This window comes from Bufo bufo, chromosome 10, assembly GCF_905171765.1.
Source record: "Bufo bufo chromosome 10, aBufBuf1.1, whole genome shotgun sequence".
Classification (NCBI taxonomy): domain Eukaryota; kingdom Metazoa; phylum Chordata; class Amphibia; order Anura; family Bufonidae; genus Bufo; species Bufo bufo.
The window spans coordinates 120,508,122-120,524,282 of NC_053398.1; the positions used below are offsets into that span (position 1 = coordinate 120,508,122).

At 47.5% G+C, this 16,161-nt stretch overlaps 1 protein-coding gene across 1 annotated transcript in view; it reads right to left on the reverse strand.

The window, feature by feature from the left end:
* WWOX (WW domain containing oxidoreductase) overlaps nucleotides 1-15,904 on the reverse strand; it is an 874,649-nt gene extending 858,745 nt beyond the window's left edge. The window contains exons 1-4 of the mRNA XM_040410064.1: nucleotides 15,718-15,904; nucleotides 11,686-11,802; nucleotides 7,656-7,720; nucleotides 7,344-7,401 (exon numbers count right to left, since the gene is read on the reverse strand). Of these exons, the coding sequence (XP_040265998.1) occupies nucleotides 7,344-7,401; nucleotides 7,656-7,720; nucleotides 11,686-11,792 (230 nt within the window). The 5' untranslated portion in view covers nucleotides 11,793-11,802; nucleotides 15,718-15,904. The remainder of the gene's footprint in view (nucleotides 1-7,343; nucleotides 7,402-7,655; nucleotides 7,721-11,685; nucleotides 11,803-15,717) is intronic.
* Nucleotides 15,905-16,161: the final 257 nt, after the last annotated feature.

The following is a 16,161-nucleotide window of genomic DNA, read 5'->3' on the forward strand; positions in this document are numbered from 1 at the left end:
AGTTTGGAGGTGCACCCTGGAGCTACTCAACTCACACAAAACAAGGCACCCACCTACCATGTGCCATTTATAATATTTTTGCCATTCTTTTTGGCAAAGGAGCCTTTGGGTGCCCTCTGCTGTCACCTCTGCACCTCACTGCTGTCATTGCAACATTTCCCCCCTCACAACACTTGCCAAAAGTGGCGAGAAACAGGGGCATGGGCGGGGAAGCAGGCGGACAAACAGGCCCAGCTCAATAATCATTTTCTACGCCGGGTTTTGGCGTGGGAATGACTTAAATCTACACCAGCAAGAGGGTTGGCATAGAGTTCAAGGGGTATTCCCATCTCAGACAATGGGAGCATATCTTTAGGAGGTCCCAGAGGTGGGACCTGCACCGGTCTCTAAAAAGAAGCCGAACACAAGACCGACAAAGTGGTGGCCGGTGGGGCCGGGTCCGGCCACCACCAAGCCTTCCTATTGGCCTGCTGAAAATAGCCAAGCGACGTGCTATAGAAATGAATAAAAGGCAGCTACGCATGCGCGGTGTGCCCTCCGGGTCTTTGCCGGCTCCGTTTACGAGATAGGTGCGGGTCCAAAAGGTGGGACCCTCACCTATCAGACAATATGGGCATATACTAGAGATATGCTTCCATTGTCTAAGCCTGTGGAACGGCCTTGCCAGATGAATTGCTAAAGTTATGTAGAGGCCTGCGTCTTGGCACTTTCTCTGGCAGCACAGCGGGACTTTAAATCAGCGTGGAAAACGGTCCCCCCAAATGTGATATCAACAGTGTCCAATAGATGTATGCCCAAGGGAAAGCAAGACGACACCTGAAGGACGGACAAAAATTGGGCTTCTTCTCTAGGGCAAGTGGGTGCACTTAGATAGAGCTCTACGTCTTTTTTTTGGCTTTAAAGCATTTTTTAGAGTGGCATTTTTAGCCACACATCTTTTTTTCAGACTTTGCTTCCTATCAAAACATGCAAGAAAACAGTCATAGGGCTCATACACATGACCGTGATCCCCCCGGGAAACAGAGCCCGTGTATTGGCTGCACCTCCCGGGCTGACCATGGCTCCCCTGAACCCGAATTGACTGCATCATAGTAATTTATAATACCGTCAGTTCCTATCTGATCTCACAGCTATTGCAGTATACACACATCATCACGTGAGCGCACTGCAACGGCGCCGCGATCAGATAGTGACGACTGTATGATAAATTACTATGATACAGTCAGTTCGGATCAGGGACTGTGGTCAGCCAGGGAGGTGCGGCCCACACAAGGACTCTGTTTCCTGGGCCGATCACGGTCGGATGCATGATCCACCGCTATGGGACTTTCAAAGGAAGCACTCAACTATTTTTGACAGTCCTATAGCAGTGAATGGGGATGGCCACGGATGCGTGGCTTGATCTCTGTTCACATCAGGTCTCTTGCTAGGGGCAGGAGTGGATCCAAAAGGTGGGACCTGCAGCTATCTGACATTTATGACAATGTGGAAACACCCCTATAAATGCCACTACATAAAAATAAGTCTTTGTAGGAAATGTTATAATTTCCTATCGGCCAGCAAGTAACATCTGGCCCTGAAGTTTTTTGTACTAAAAAAATAAAAATAAATAATAATAATAATAAAAATGAAGCCTAAATATATATATATATATATATATATATATATATATATATATAAAATAAAAATAAAACACCTTACAGCACCATGGAGAGAAGAAGGATATGGAAAGACACACGGCTGATAGTGTCCGGCAGTCAGCAAGTATCTGCACTCGATAGCTCCGGCATAACTTGGACATCAGGTGGTCAGTTATCTGAACGGTCAGCATGTAATAATACTTCCCGAGTCGTCTCCATGACAGCACATACTGAGACTGACTTCCTCTTATAGGACAGGAACAAACACAGAGAGGTTAAAAAACCCGGGTATCAGACGCGCTCTTACTTTTCTTCCCGCTCCGAACTCTGAATAATAAGCAGGTTGTAGAGTCGGAGCAGGGAGCGCGCCAGTGGCAGGGTCAGACTGGGCATGCGCTGCTCTTATTAGGAAAAGCAGCGCATGTGCAGTTAGAATAAAGCCATGGACGAACTTTCTCTAAAGCTCCTCCACGTCGCGTGCAGCCATGGACCAACTGGCTGCACGCAGAGCGGCGCTGAGGGGGAGGGGCTTATTATAAAAACATTACCATGCAGATTTTTTTAATAAAGTATATTAGGAAACTCTTTATTACCCTACCTCCCACTATATAGTGGAAAGTACTTATATAGTGGCCAACCCCTTTAAGGTTAAGGCCAGGAAGTGCGGCTTGTGTTCCAAACGTCTGCCTTCTTCCGGGACTAAACCTTTGTGTAAAGAATGTACCGCATCGGTTGTTAAATCTGAATCCACTAGCCTGTTGGAAGACATCAAATCCATGGTTAGGGAGGAGGTTCAATCTGCCCTGGCCTCCCAGGATACACCCCCCTCCCCCAGGGCCCCCCTTCCTTTTAGACCGGGATTTTCTAGAGATCTTATTAGTGTGGAAAGTGATTCCGATTCAGTAAATCCTGATCTTTCGGATGCCGATATCTTGGATATGACCCAGGAGTCCGATGAAGATAACGAATACAGGAGATTTCTGTTTAACCCTGCAGACATGGAGGAATTAATTAAAGCTATAAGGGCCACGATCAGGATGGAGATTCCCAGGAAGCCCAGATCGGTTCAGGAGGAGATATTTGGGGGTCTGGGGGAAAGGCATAGGTCTGTGTTTCCAGTGCCGGACAATATAAAGAAGCTGATTAGAGCCGAATGGGATAAGCCTGAAAAGGGTTCTTTCATCTCCCGCGGCATTAAGAGGAGGTATCCCTTTGACGAAGTAGATTGTACAGACAGGGAGTCGATGCTCCGGTAGCTAAGGTCGCGAAACCCACGGTTCTTCCCTTCGAAGATGCTGCACAGTTAAAAGATCCTATGAACAGGAAGGCAGAGAGCCTTCTTAAAAAGACATAGGAAGCCACGACAGCTCATTTAAAGCCCGGAGTAGCTGCAACATGTGTGGCTCGTACCTTAAAAGTCTGGTTGGAGCAATTAGAGCTCCATTTAACTAATAAGACCCTGAGGGAGCAGATCTTGGACAGCCTTCCACTACTAAAGATGGCACTAGTTTTCTGGCAGACGCCTCCGCTGAATCTGTAAGACTATCTGCCCGTATGGCAGTTTTATCTAATACAATTAGAAGAGTCCTTTGGTTGAAGGCCTGGTCAGGGGATAGGACGACCAAAAACGAATTGATTTCCCTTCCGTTCCATGGCCAATATATGTCTTTGGTCTCGACTTAGATAAGATCTTAGAAAACGCCACCGAACGCAAGAAAAGGTTTCCCGAAGATAGATCCAGAGGCAGGAGGCAGTTTTTTCAGAGTAGACTACAACATCAAGATACCAAGACAGATAGAGGGAAATCGGGGAGGTGGAGCTATACAAAAAGGGGGAAAGGAAGGAATTTACTTTTTAATTCCAACAAGGGGGATCCTTCCTCCTCCGAACGATGACGCCATCAGGGTTGGGGGAAGACTCAGCTCTTTCATAAACTCCTGGGAGCAAGTCATTGTAGACCCTTTTATCATCAACATTATAAGAGAGGGTTATGCTATAGAGTTGGAATCTCTTTCTCCACAAAAATTCACCTTAACCCGGCTCCCCTTATCTCAAATGTCTTTTCTGTCCGATGGCATAAGAGAACTATTATGCCTAGGAGCAGTAGAATATGTTCCCAGCAGGGAAATATTAAGGGGTCACTATTCCCCATTATTTTTAGTTCTGAAGCCAAGCGGCAAATTCAGGACTATAATAAATCTGAAGCCACTGAACAAATATATCACATATCGCAGATTCAAGATGAAAACAGTAGGGTATGCAGCGAGACTCATCAAGAAGGGGGCTATGATGGCCACGATAGACCTCAGGGATGCTTACTTTAACGTCCCGATCCATCCCCAATCCAGAAAATATCCAAGATTCGCAGTCCGGCAGGAAGGAAGGATCTATCATTACCAATTCAACTGCCTTCCTTTCAGAATATCTTCTGCCCCTCGCATCTTCTTTAAGATCATGGCACAGGTAGTGGCCTCCCTAAGCCAGAAGGGGATACTAATAATTCTGTATCTGGACGATCTTTTAGTCATAGCAGAAAATACAGATCATCTTCATTCCCATCTTCAGGTGGTTCTTTCTCATCTTCAGGCCCTGGGCTGGATAGTCAATTGAGAAAAATCCAATCTCCTTCCAGACAATCGGAGAGTATTTTTGGGCATCCTTCTAGATCCCGTCCTCCAGAAATCTTTCTTACCTTTCCCAAAGGTCCGGGATCTGAAGCTCAGAGTCCAGCAATTCCTGGAAAAAAAAACATTTGCTCGATCAGAGAGGGCATGAAAATTTTAGGACACCGCTCGTACTGCATTCAGCGGTTGCCTTGGCTCAATACCACATGAGACCTCTGCAGGACCTCGTCCTCAGGAAATGGAACAGGTCTCAGTCAACCCTGGACCAGAGGATATCTCTAAACAGGGAAGTAAGAATCTCTTTACAGTGGTGGCTCAGAGACAAGAATCTACAGATGGTGGTTTTCTGGAATCAGGAAGACGTTTTCTCGTTGACCATGGACGACAGTTCCTGGGGCGCCCTTACAGCCAGAAGTTCCTTCCGTCCAATTACAGGGAACTTCGGGCAATATGGGAAGGTCTCAAAGCAACACAGGGCCAGTCAAGAAACAGTCATGCACTGGTCCACTCGGACAACTCCACAGGAGTGGCTTTCATCCGACATCAGAGAGGAACAAAGCACGGTCATCTTCAGAGTCTCTCAAGACTCGTGAGCAGAGAAAAATGTAAGATCACTTACAGCGGTTCACCTAAAGGGCTCCCTCAATCTAAGGGCAGACTTTCTCAGTTGGCAGAGACTGGATCCAGTCGAGTGGTCTCTTTCTCAGACAGCCTTTTGGAAGATCCAGGTTCACTGGGGCAGTCCAAGTATGGATTTCTTTGCCTCAAAGAAAAACCACAAAGTGTCTCATTACTTCTCCCTCAACCCAAGGGATCCCTGCGTGGCAGTAGACGCCTTCACTCAGGATTGGACGCCGGGTCTTGTTTATGCTTTTCCCCCCAATTCCGATGATTCCGAAGGTCCTGCAGAAATTCCAGACCGAGAAATGTACCCTAATCCTGGTGGTCCCCTTTTGGCCCAGAAGGGGCTGGTTCGGTCTTCTGAGATCCCTCAATTCTGTTTTCTCCAACGGAGGACCTTATAACGCAGGTTCCAATCAATCATCCGAACCCCAGGCTTCTCAGGCTGTCAGCCTGGTAACTGAACAATCCATCCTTCTAGGTCTGGGTCTATCTCAGAGAGTTGTGGGTACCCTAATGCTCAGCAGGAAGTCCAATACCTAAGGCATATCTTAAGGTTTGGAAGAAGTTTGCCTCCTGGAGTGGTGACAGGTTTAACCAGTCTACTCCCAATATCCCTCTCATTCTGGATTTCCTTCAAGATGGTTTGGATATGGGTCTCTCCCCAAACACTCTAAAGGTGCAGGTGTCTGCCCTAGGTGCCCTTTATAACACTAGTCTTTACGATGTCCCCTGGGTCTCTAGGTTCTGGAAAGCTGAAGATAGGCTGAAGCCAAGTATTAAGAATATGGTAGCTCCGTGGAACCTGAATACAGTTCTTTTAGGCTTGACAGATTCCCCGTTTGAGCATCTAGATTCTCTGTCTATCAAGTGGCTTACTCTTAAATCGTTTTTTTTTTTTGGTAGCAATATCCTCTGCTAAGAGAATATATGAGCTTCAGGCCCTGTCCATCCAAAAGGCCTTTTTTAGCACCTTTGAGGATAAGCTAATATTTAAACTAGACCACAATTTCCTCCCAAAGGTGGTGTCTACATTTCACAGATCCCAAGATATTGTCATTCCCTCGTTCTGTACCAATCCCAGTAATGAACAGGAAGCAAAATTCTATAATCTAGATGTGAGAAGAGCCGTTCTTCGATATTTAGATGTTACCAGAGATTGGAGGATAGAAAAAAAATCTGTTTGTACAGTTTTTTGGCCCTAACAGAGGTAGGAAAGCGGCAAAGAGCTCCATATCCCGTTGGATAAGTAATGCTATTTCGGAAGCATATAGAGCGTCCGGTAAAGAACCTCCTCCTTCTCTCAGAGCCCATTCAGTGAGAGCAGTGTCTACCTCCTGGGCCGAAAGGGCCTCTGCCTCCTTAGAGCAGATTTGCAGGGCAGCCACTTGGAAGAGGGCCCATACCTTCACTAAACATTATAGGCTTGATGTATTTGCCAAGGTGGACCTGGCCTTTGGACGCAAGGTCCTGGGTGCTGTAGGCCCTCCCTGAATCTGTTTTCACTTTGTTAGTTCTCAGGATGTGCTGTCATGGAGACGACTGGGGAAATGAGTATTATACTCACCGGTAATCCGGTTTCCTGGAAGTCTCCATGACAGCACATATTTCCCCCCCTATATTCTTTTCAGGCTCTACCCTTTATCCTGGTTTCCGTTAAAATACACTGGCGATGAGGGGAAGAGGTGGGGTTTTGAACTTCTCTGTGTTTGTTCCTGTCCTATCAGAAAAAGTCAGTCTCAGGGTGTGGTGTCATGGAGACTTCCAGGAAACCGGATTACCGGTGAGTGTAATACTCATCATTCCCCTGAAGAGGCCCTAAAACAGGGATCTGCAACTACAACTCCCAGAAGTCTCCTTTTCTGGGAGTTACAAAAAACAGACAAGTAAGTGTGCATGCTGGAAGCTGTAGTTTCAAAGCAGCTGGAGTGCCGGAGGTTGCTGATCCCTGCCCTAAAGTAAGACCAGACTCAGCTTTCCATGCCGATACCAGCACTTACCCAGGGGTACAGCATTAATTAGGCTAGAAATATTTGCTGCCCAGATGCTATAGCATGGACCATACCGTTGGAAGGTACTGGTTCACCTTGTGCTTTCCCAGTAACAGGTAATTCCCCTTTCAGACGACCGAGTGTCACGCCCCGGACTCGCAGCGCAGCTCCTGTCCTGAACTTCCAGCACTGCCGGGGTTGCATACCATTATATTGATTTATGATGCTATGTAAACCTTAGAGGGCTGGAATGTATTGGATAACACTGACATAATGCTGTCAGTGTTATCCAAAGCATTCCAGAACTGTAAGTGTTACGTAGCATCATAAATCAATATAATGCTATGCGACCCTGGCAGGTTCAGGACGGGAGCTGCGCTGCGAGTCCGGAGCGTGTCACTCGCTCGTCTGAAAGGGGCCTAATCTAATGGAGCACTTCACTGCACAGAGACCTACCGCATACTCACTCAACAAAATAGATCTGCCCATTTTCATCGGTTTCTTGTTCCCAGCCATATGGGAGATCTGCAAGAAGAGAAGAAGTGAATTACTGAATCATATTGTCTAATTAAAGTATAGACAACCTGTGGCGTCCGTAACAAGCACACCCAGCAAGCCCTGACAGCCAGCTACTGGGAGTTGTAGTTCCCAAGCTGAGGTGCGGATAAGTTCAGCGTATACGCCGCTATATTTATGTGACCCGCCGTCAGTGAAAACACCAGGAACAGCTCATGGGAGAGTGAAAAGAGCTGCATGAAGACCGCCAACTCCTTACTGACCTCCTGCGATTCTCTTGCGCTTTCCGGTTTTTGGGTGCTCCCACTGGGTTTTTTCATCCAAGTGGCTATTAAAGGAAGAAAAAAAACATTTTGTTAATTCACTGACAAATTATTTCCAGATCACAGAGAACTTAACAGCAACCAGCGCGTGCACAGAAGCCTCTACAGGGTAAAAACCACCAAACAATATAAACCACATAAGAGGTCAAGTCTGCAAAACCACGGCCCTGATTATATTGTACTGGTCTTACGTTATAGCCTGCATTAGGGCGGCCATTAACAAGGCAGAGCGGCTGAACAGCGCAGTCTCATTGGTTTAATTAGAGTCCGCTGCAGCAGCGCGGTTCTTAATCGCAGCATGACCGCATCCCAAACTCCACACGACCACGCTGTGTGGCCGAACCCTTATACTCCAGAGCTGCACTCACAATTCTGACGGTTGTTATTGGACACAGTCAACATGCTTATCAACAATCATGTCCCCAATTTTTTATCTTTTGATCAATTTACTAGGACAGGGGGCTTCATTGCTGCTGTGTTGCACTTGTTGGGGTGCAGCCCAGAGGCTAGGGTCGCTGCAAAGGTCTACTTGTTGGGCAGGACGGGACTCCAGCCCCGGCAAATTTACCAACATTTACACCTTGAAAAAGTCATGAATACTACGAGTGTGGCCAAAATCTCTAGCCCTTTAAAGTGGTTGTCCTATGAGGACACAGGAGAGAGGATACGTGTCTGATTGGCTGGGGGGGCCCACCCTCTGATTGGCTGGGGGGGCCCACCCCCTGATTGGCCCACCCCCCCATCACGAGAATAGCGGCCAATGCTTCCTATGTGAAGGAGCAGCAGAGAAACGTGTGTCCCTCCCCTCCGTTCAATACTATGGGACTGCAGACTACTAACGAGGAAGAACAGACCCCTGTTTTCATGATCGTCAGGGACCCCAGTGGTCAGACCCCTTATCCCTTCATGGAACAAGCCCTTTAAGGCATCAAGCACATGCCGTCCTTGTGGCTCCGTGCAGCCTCTGAGTGTCAGACGGAGGCTTTTCTCGGTTGGCTTTCTCCCTTTCTTCTAGGGAGGAGAATCTCTGTACAGAACCGAGTACAGGCCATAAAGCTCCCTACTAGGGAGACATATGGCAGTGCGGCCTCTGCCGCCTATATGGGGTCCTATTAAAATAACCCCTTTAAAACCCAATAAGACAGTGCTTGGTAACAGGTTGCTTCTGGATTCTGCCTGTGCCAGTCTCACCTAGGTATTTCTAGTGTATAGAATGTGTCAAGAGTAGTGTTTGTGTGTAGATTTTGGGGGTCATTTACAGAGAGCACCACCCTTTGGTGTATATATATATATATATATATAATAGTTTTTTTTAAGAATTGCAAGTTTTGCAACTTATTTAACGCTGTGTGTCAATATTTTGCTGCATGGGTGATTTTACGCCATCGAAGAAGTGAGAGGAGCCTGAGCTTGGGCCCGACAAACTTACCAGCGTAAAAGGGGAGTGAAACCTACTGTAGTCAGGGGACAGGCACCTAATCTAGGACGAGGCCTGCACCTTGTCAGCGCAGAGGAGAACCAAAGACTGGGGTAGAAAGTCTGTCTTTGTAAATGACCCCCCTTAGTTATTAACCACAGCCGCCGACAGAAAGGGGGTATTCACATGGTGTGGTGGGATGGGTCGTGTTTTTTGCCGTATGGCCCAGAACCCCATGAGAAAAAAAAAAGGAAGTTGTTTTACTTGCATAATGTTGTCAGGCGTAAAATCCGGTCTTAATAAGTGACCCCCTATGTCAAGGCTGGCCAACCTGCGGCCTTCCAGCTGTTGCAAAACTACAACTCCCAGCATGCCCAGACAGCCTACAGCAGGGCATGGTGGGAATTGTAGTTTTACAACAGCTGGAGAGCCCTGCCCTATGTTCTCACGTGGCGTATTTGCAAGCAGGAAATCCACAAGGGTATGGGCAGCACCAGCAACGTGGATGAGATATTAAAAAAACGGCACACACTGCAAGATCAACACAGAACTCGCCCTGTAGCGCAGATTTTAAACCGGACGCCAATTTATGCCGCGGATTTCACCCTCTGCTGGCGAGACCTGTATTATTTACATTGTGATTCCACATTTTCTGGTGTTGCTGCAGAATTCCAGAAGAGGACGCTGTGGATTTTCCCCGTGTGGACCTACTCTATAGCGCTGTTCAGACAAGCAGAACCTGGTATGCGGAATCCACCGCCCATTGTTTCCAATGTGAGGCCGCGCCAAGAAAGGATGGGGGAGATTTATCAAAAACTGGTGCAAAGGAAAACTGGTTTAGTTGCTCCTGGCAACCAATCAGATTCCACCTTTCATGTTCCAAAGGAGCTCCGAAAAATGAAAGGTGGAATCTGATTGGTTGCTATGGGCAACTAAGCCAGTTTTCCTTTACACCACTTTCCTGTTGCGGTCATGGCGATAATGCGTGGCCACGTGAACGGCAGTGCATGCCCCCCCACATTGAAAACCGCGGCACACCGACTAAGGGCTCATTCAGACGACAAATTGTGGATCCGAAAAACAAGGATACCGGCCGAGTGCGTTCCGCAACTTGCCAGCGCTATATAGAAAATGCCTATTCTTGACAAGAATAGGACATGCTCTCAATTTTTTTTTTGCGGGGCCGTGGAACGGAACTACGGATGGGTCCACACCCGTTGTGCAAAATTGCGGAACCAGTCATGCGGTCGTGTGAATGAGCCCCAAGACAGGCTTTTAATGTCAGTCTTAGTTTCCCCCCCTTTGTCCTCCCGTAAAATCCGTCCAACGTATGACAAAGCGCGCGCCTCGTCATAACTTAGCCGTATTTATGGCAGGCCTCGCACCTGGTGAAAAAAAAAACGACTCCAGCCCCTGGCGTAGTTGTCCGCCAACATTAAGCCTCTTTCCAGGTGTAAACGTTGACGGAGCAGGAGTCCCGTCCCGGGAAAACACTCCTGTCCTGCCCACGGCCGTGTGACTAAATATTGTCGCAGGTCGATTAAAAAAGGGATTTGCGACTATTTTTACGACTACAATAGGAGCTCCCTTAATAAATGACCTCCCTCTGTCTGCAAAAGCCCCCATGTGAACCTCCCCTTAAAGTATCCTCAGGAGCTGTACGGTTGCCTCAGCAGAAGGCCGGCTCCCCTCTGCCGTCACATGGGCAGGGGGCTACGTGGCGGCTCCAAAACGTTCTCCTTGCGAAATAATGTTTCAGTGGGAGGAGGTCTCCATAACACGGCATCCATTGCAACATGACACGATTCGTACAGAATCGAAGGGGGGGGAAATAATTCATACAACATATGACGGTACAGTAGGGCCCCTCACCACTCTTGAAGCATTGTTTTAGGGTGCCATGCAACTTGGCATAACTCCTTCATTCCAGTCTGCGGGGGTCTCTGGACCCCTAGGGCTCTTTCACATGAGCGGATCCGTGTAGGTAATCTGCTGTGTGAAAGAGACCCAAGCCCCGTTCCGGAGCATTAACATGACGGATAATGCTCTGTGACCTTTTTGCTACAGAAATCGCGGTGGCATCCGCTCGTGTGAAAGCGCCTTTACTGATAACAATGGACACTGATGGAGAGGACTTTGGGCCAAATAATGAGACTGTGACCAAGTGATGCAAATATACTTCATATTTTTAAACTTCAGAAGTTTTTTTTTTGGGGGGGGGGGGGTGCTTTTGTGTTCGCTCTACAGCAGGGATGCCCAACCTGCGGCCCTCCAGCTGTTGCAAAACTAGAACTTCCATCATGCCTTTACAGCCTACAGCTAGGAGTTGTAGTTTGGCAACAGCTGGAGGGCCTTAGGTTGGGAATCCCTGCTCTACAGAGATAAGGAGAGGCACAATACAAGGATGACCTGTGCAGATGAGAAGACTACTATTCAGACAAGTCTATGCACATTACACGGCATGGTGGATCAGAGTCGGACAGGTTGGTTAACGCACTTCTTTTATACATACTGCCCAGTCAAACGGACTATGACCTCCCAGCACGCTCTTACTTGGCATAGTAAACCCATCCATCCTTGGTGCTCCTCTCCTCCCATCCGGGCGGCACCTCATCCTCACTGTCGGTATCATCCAGGCCTGCGTACTTCAGGGCTGCCATGGCACTGCGGCTGCAAATGTAACGTTATTATTGATTAATCATGGAAATCAGTCCGGGAGCTGCGTCACTTTACACTGACTTCTCTGGATTAAGGTGTACCACCATTCTACCACTAGAGGTCCCCACAGCACAACAAACAGAAGGCCAATAACACATGTGCAGGTGAGAAGACCACAGAATACAGGTGCTGAGCAGACGCACTTATGCGCTTTGTAATCTGAAGTGCGTTTTCAATTTTTTTCAATTTTTGTAAAAAAACTGCAGCAAAAATAAAAAAAATTACAGGCTCTACCAAAATCAGAACTCTGCAACATATACTGACACCCTGCAGATTCAAAATCCATTCCTCATGTCATGATACGTGCAGATATGCGTGGAAAATGTCCGCAGCGCGTGGATGCGATTTGTGTAAACCTCATTCCCTTACTCATACCGCGATTGCTGCCCCGTTATAGCAGGTCTTCATTGTAAGTGGCCGCACGGTAGTGACGGTGCGCCTCGTCCTAAATAAGGGGGAGTTCCCGTCACCGTTATTTTTCCGATCTTCCGCTCCGCCAGAACAGAAAAATAAAGAAGAAAACGGACCCTGTGCATCAGTTCTGCACATTTTGCATCCGTTTGAGCCATTTCCATCTGAGATCCGTTATTTTAGACGGAATGAAAAGTCCTTCATTGCGGGATGGATCAGAACGGTGAAGTGAACTCGCCCTTAGGCCTCATGCACACGACCGTTGTGTGTCTTGCGGTCCGCAAATTGCGGATCCACAAAACACGGATGGCATCCATGTACGTTCCGCGATTTGCGGAACGGCACGGACAGCCATTGATATAACTGCCTATTCTTGTCCGCAAAGCGGACAAGAATAGGACAGGTTATATTTTTTTGGGACGGAGTGCTGTCCGCATCTTTTTTGCGGCCCCATTCAAGTGAATGGGTCCACATCCAAGCCGCAAATACTGTGGCTCGGATGCGGACCAAAACAACGGTCGTGTGCATGAGGCCTTAGGCAAATCTACCGATGATCCTTCCCGCACCCGTATGCCCATTCTGCAAAGAGATAGAACATGTCTGCAAAATGCGGACCCATTGGGGGGATAATTTATCAAACCGGTGTAAAGGAAAAAACTGGTGCAGTTGCCCATAGCAACCAACCAGATTCCATCTTTTATTTGCCAGAGCTCCTTTGGAAAATAAAAGTTGGAATCTGATTGGTTGCTATGGACAACTAAGCCATTCTACATTACACCAGTTTGATATATTTCCGCAAATGGGTTAAAAAATTTTTAAAAAGACACGTGTTTTGCGGATTGTGTGCATGAGGCTATAAACGTAGAAAATGCTATAAATAAGATAAAGGCTACATGCACACGACCGTTGTGTTTTGCGGATCCGCAAAAAAAAAACTATGACATCCGTATGCCATCCGTTTTTTTGGTGGATCCATTGTAACAATGCCTAAAACGGACAAGAATAGGACAGGTTCTATTTTTTTTTTTGCAGGGCTACGGAACGGACATACTGATGCGATACCTAATCAATACTTTTGTCTGGTATCGACCTCGATACCGGGATTTGTCTTTTTTCGATACTAGGCTTCGCTATTGCGCAGTCTAGTATCGGAGAACATAAACAGCACAGGGGAGAAGGAAGCAGTCTCTCCCCTCCCCCCTGTGCCGCTGCCGCCACCAATGAGGAGAGTGGGGAGGGCGCACTGCGCCACCAAGGAAAGTAAAAGTTTAATACAAATCCAGGAGCTGCGATCAGCGGCACTTAACCCCTCAGGTGCCGCAGCCGCCTCCTGTATTAGGCTACTTTCACACTAGCGTTCGGAGCGGATCCGTCTGATGTTTTATCAGACGGATCCGCTCCTATAATGCAGACGTTTGCATCCGTTCAGAACGGATGCGTCTGCATTATAACTTAGAAAAATTTCTAAGTCAGAAAGTAGCCTGAGCGGATCCGTTCAGACTTTACATTGAAAGTCAATGGGGAACGGATCCGCTTGAAGATTGAGCCATATAGTGTCATCTTCAAGCGGATCCGTCCCCATTGACTTCCATTATAACTCTGGACGGATCCGCTCGCCTCCGCACGGCCAGGCGGACACCCGAACGCTGCAAGCAGCGTTCAGGTGTCCGCTCACTGAGCGGAGCGGAGGCTGAGCGCTGGCAGGCGGATGCATTCTCAGTGGATCCGCCTCCATTGAGAATGCATCAGGGCCGTCCAGCTGCGTTCAGGACCGCTCGTGAGCCCCTTCAAACGGAGCGCATGAGCGGACACCTGAACGCTAGTGTGAAAGTAGCCTTAAATGTTTCCCAATTTTACATATAAAATATATAAACAATAAATAAACATATTACATATCGCCACGTCCGAAAAGTCTAAGCTATTAAAATATTTTAAAAAATGTCCTATGCGGTGAACGCCGTAACAGAAAAAAATAATAATAAAAACTGCGCGAGTCGCCATTTTTTTAGTCACCTTGTCCTCCCAAAAAATAGGATCGAGCTGTTCTATTATGGGCCGGACATTCCATAAAATGCGGAATGCACACGGCTTTTTTGGGCGTTTTATTTTTTTCCGCGTGGTATCGCAATACTTTTTTATGGTATCGAAACCGAATCAAAATTTTGGTATCGAAACAACCCTACAGTGCTGGGAGTTCAGGACGGGAGCTGCGCTGCGGGTCCGGAGCGTGACACTCGCTCATCTGAAAGGGGCCTCAAAGTCAATGGAGTAAAAGGCACGCGCAGCCTGTGACACAGAGTCCAACGGGTCTGCATTTTTTGCAACGGTCGTGACCTGGTATTGTTATGCATTGCAAACATGAGATGCGGGCGTGTAGCTGCACCCTGAGGACCCTTTCACACGCAATCGCAGACAAAACTTGCTTGCAAAATGGTGCGAGTTTCGTGAACGCACCCTGAACGCATCCGGAGCCAATCCGTGACACGCTCGTGTGAAAGAGGCCTTAGGCATGACGGATAGGCTTCAGTGAAACTCGCACCATTTTGCAAGCAAGTTCAGTTAGTTTTGTCTGCGATTGCCTTCCGTTTTTTCCGTGTGGGTGCAATGCGTTTTGACTAGTGTTGAGCGAACTTGTGTTTTAAGTTCGGCGTCGGGTTATCGAAGAATCGCGTTATGGATTATAAGTTGTGGTCCGTGGCAGTGGAATCCATAACGCGATTCTTCGATGACGCCGAACTTAAAACACAAGTTCGCTCAACACTAGATTTGATGCGTTGTTTTTTTACGCGCGTGATAAAAAGCAGAAGGTTTACAAACAACATCAACCTAGCAAAAAAAAAAAAAGCATTGCATCCGCACTTGCTTCCGGACACAATGATTTTTTTTCGCTGAAGTCCCATTCACTTCTATGGGGCCAGGGCTGCGTGAAAAAGGCAGACTATAGAACATGCTGCGTTTTTCACGCAGCGCAGAACTGATGCGTACTCCTGTACACAGATGGGTCAGGATTCAGTGCGGGTGCTATGCGTTCACGTCACGTATTGCATCCGTGCAGAAAACTGGCTTGTGTGGGGCCTGGAGTATATATATATATATAGAGAGAGAGAATAGTAAACAGAACAGGTATAATATAATAATAATAATATTGACGATACGGAACAATAAACACAACAGGTGATACAATAATATTATGGAGGATGGGTGACAATAAGATAACATTATGGAGGATGGGTGACATAGAGGACATTCAATCCTTCTGACTACATGGCAGGGAACACAGTGATATCATGGGAGATGTACAGACATGTATTACTGCTGCGGTTCTCTCGCCTTTATTACAAGCGCAGTGTGAACAGGGATGAACACAAGGGACTGAGATACTTTCCAGTTAGCTGCCGCCACACCTGAGCCCTGCAGTCCCTACTACAATGGGAGCCTATGGGACAAGGCACTTGCCTTTTGAGGATGCTGATTGCAGGTGAAGCTCCAGACTCCAGACTAGATTGTAAGCTCCTGGGTACAGGGACTCTCCTCTATGCCTGTGCTAGGACTCCTCTGGGCTCAGCAGCTGCACTTGGCAGGGAAGGGACTGGCAGGGTGACAGCAGCACTGTCTGTGTATACACAGGATTCACATGGAGCTCGCCGCGCTTCCTGTGTTCTCTCTAATTACTCCCCACCGGCAACAAGCTCCCAGCCTCTATGGTTCCGAGGGTCTTGTGTTCCGGAGGTGTAGAATGAAGGGCTGCTCGGATGCTGTTGTCTGCTCTACATGCGCCCCGTATTATTTCATTCAGTGCAGCGGAGGCAAAGGGGCCCCAAGCAGGAGAATACTGTGTAAATGATAACGTATAAAACCCCTATGCAGGAGGAACAATGGAGCCGTCGCCCGTAGCAACCA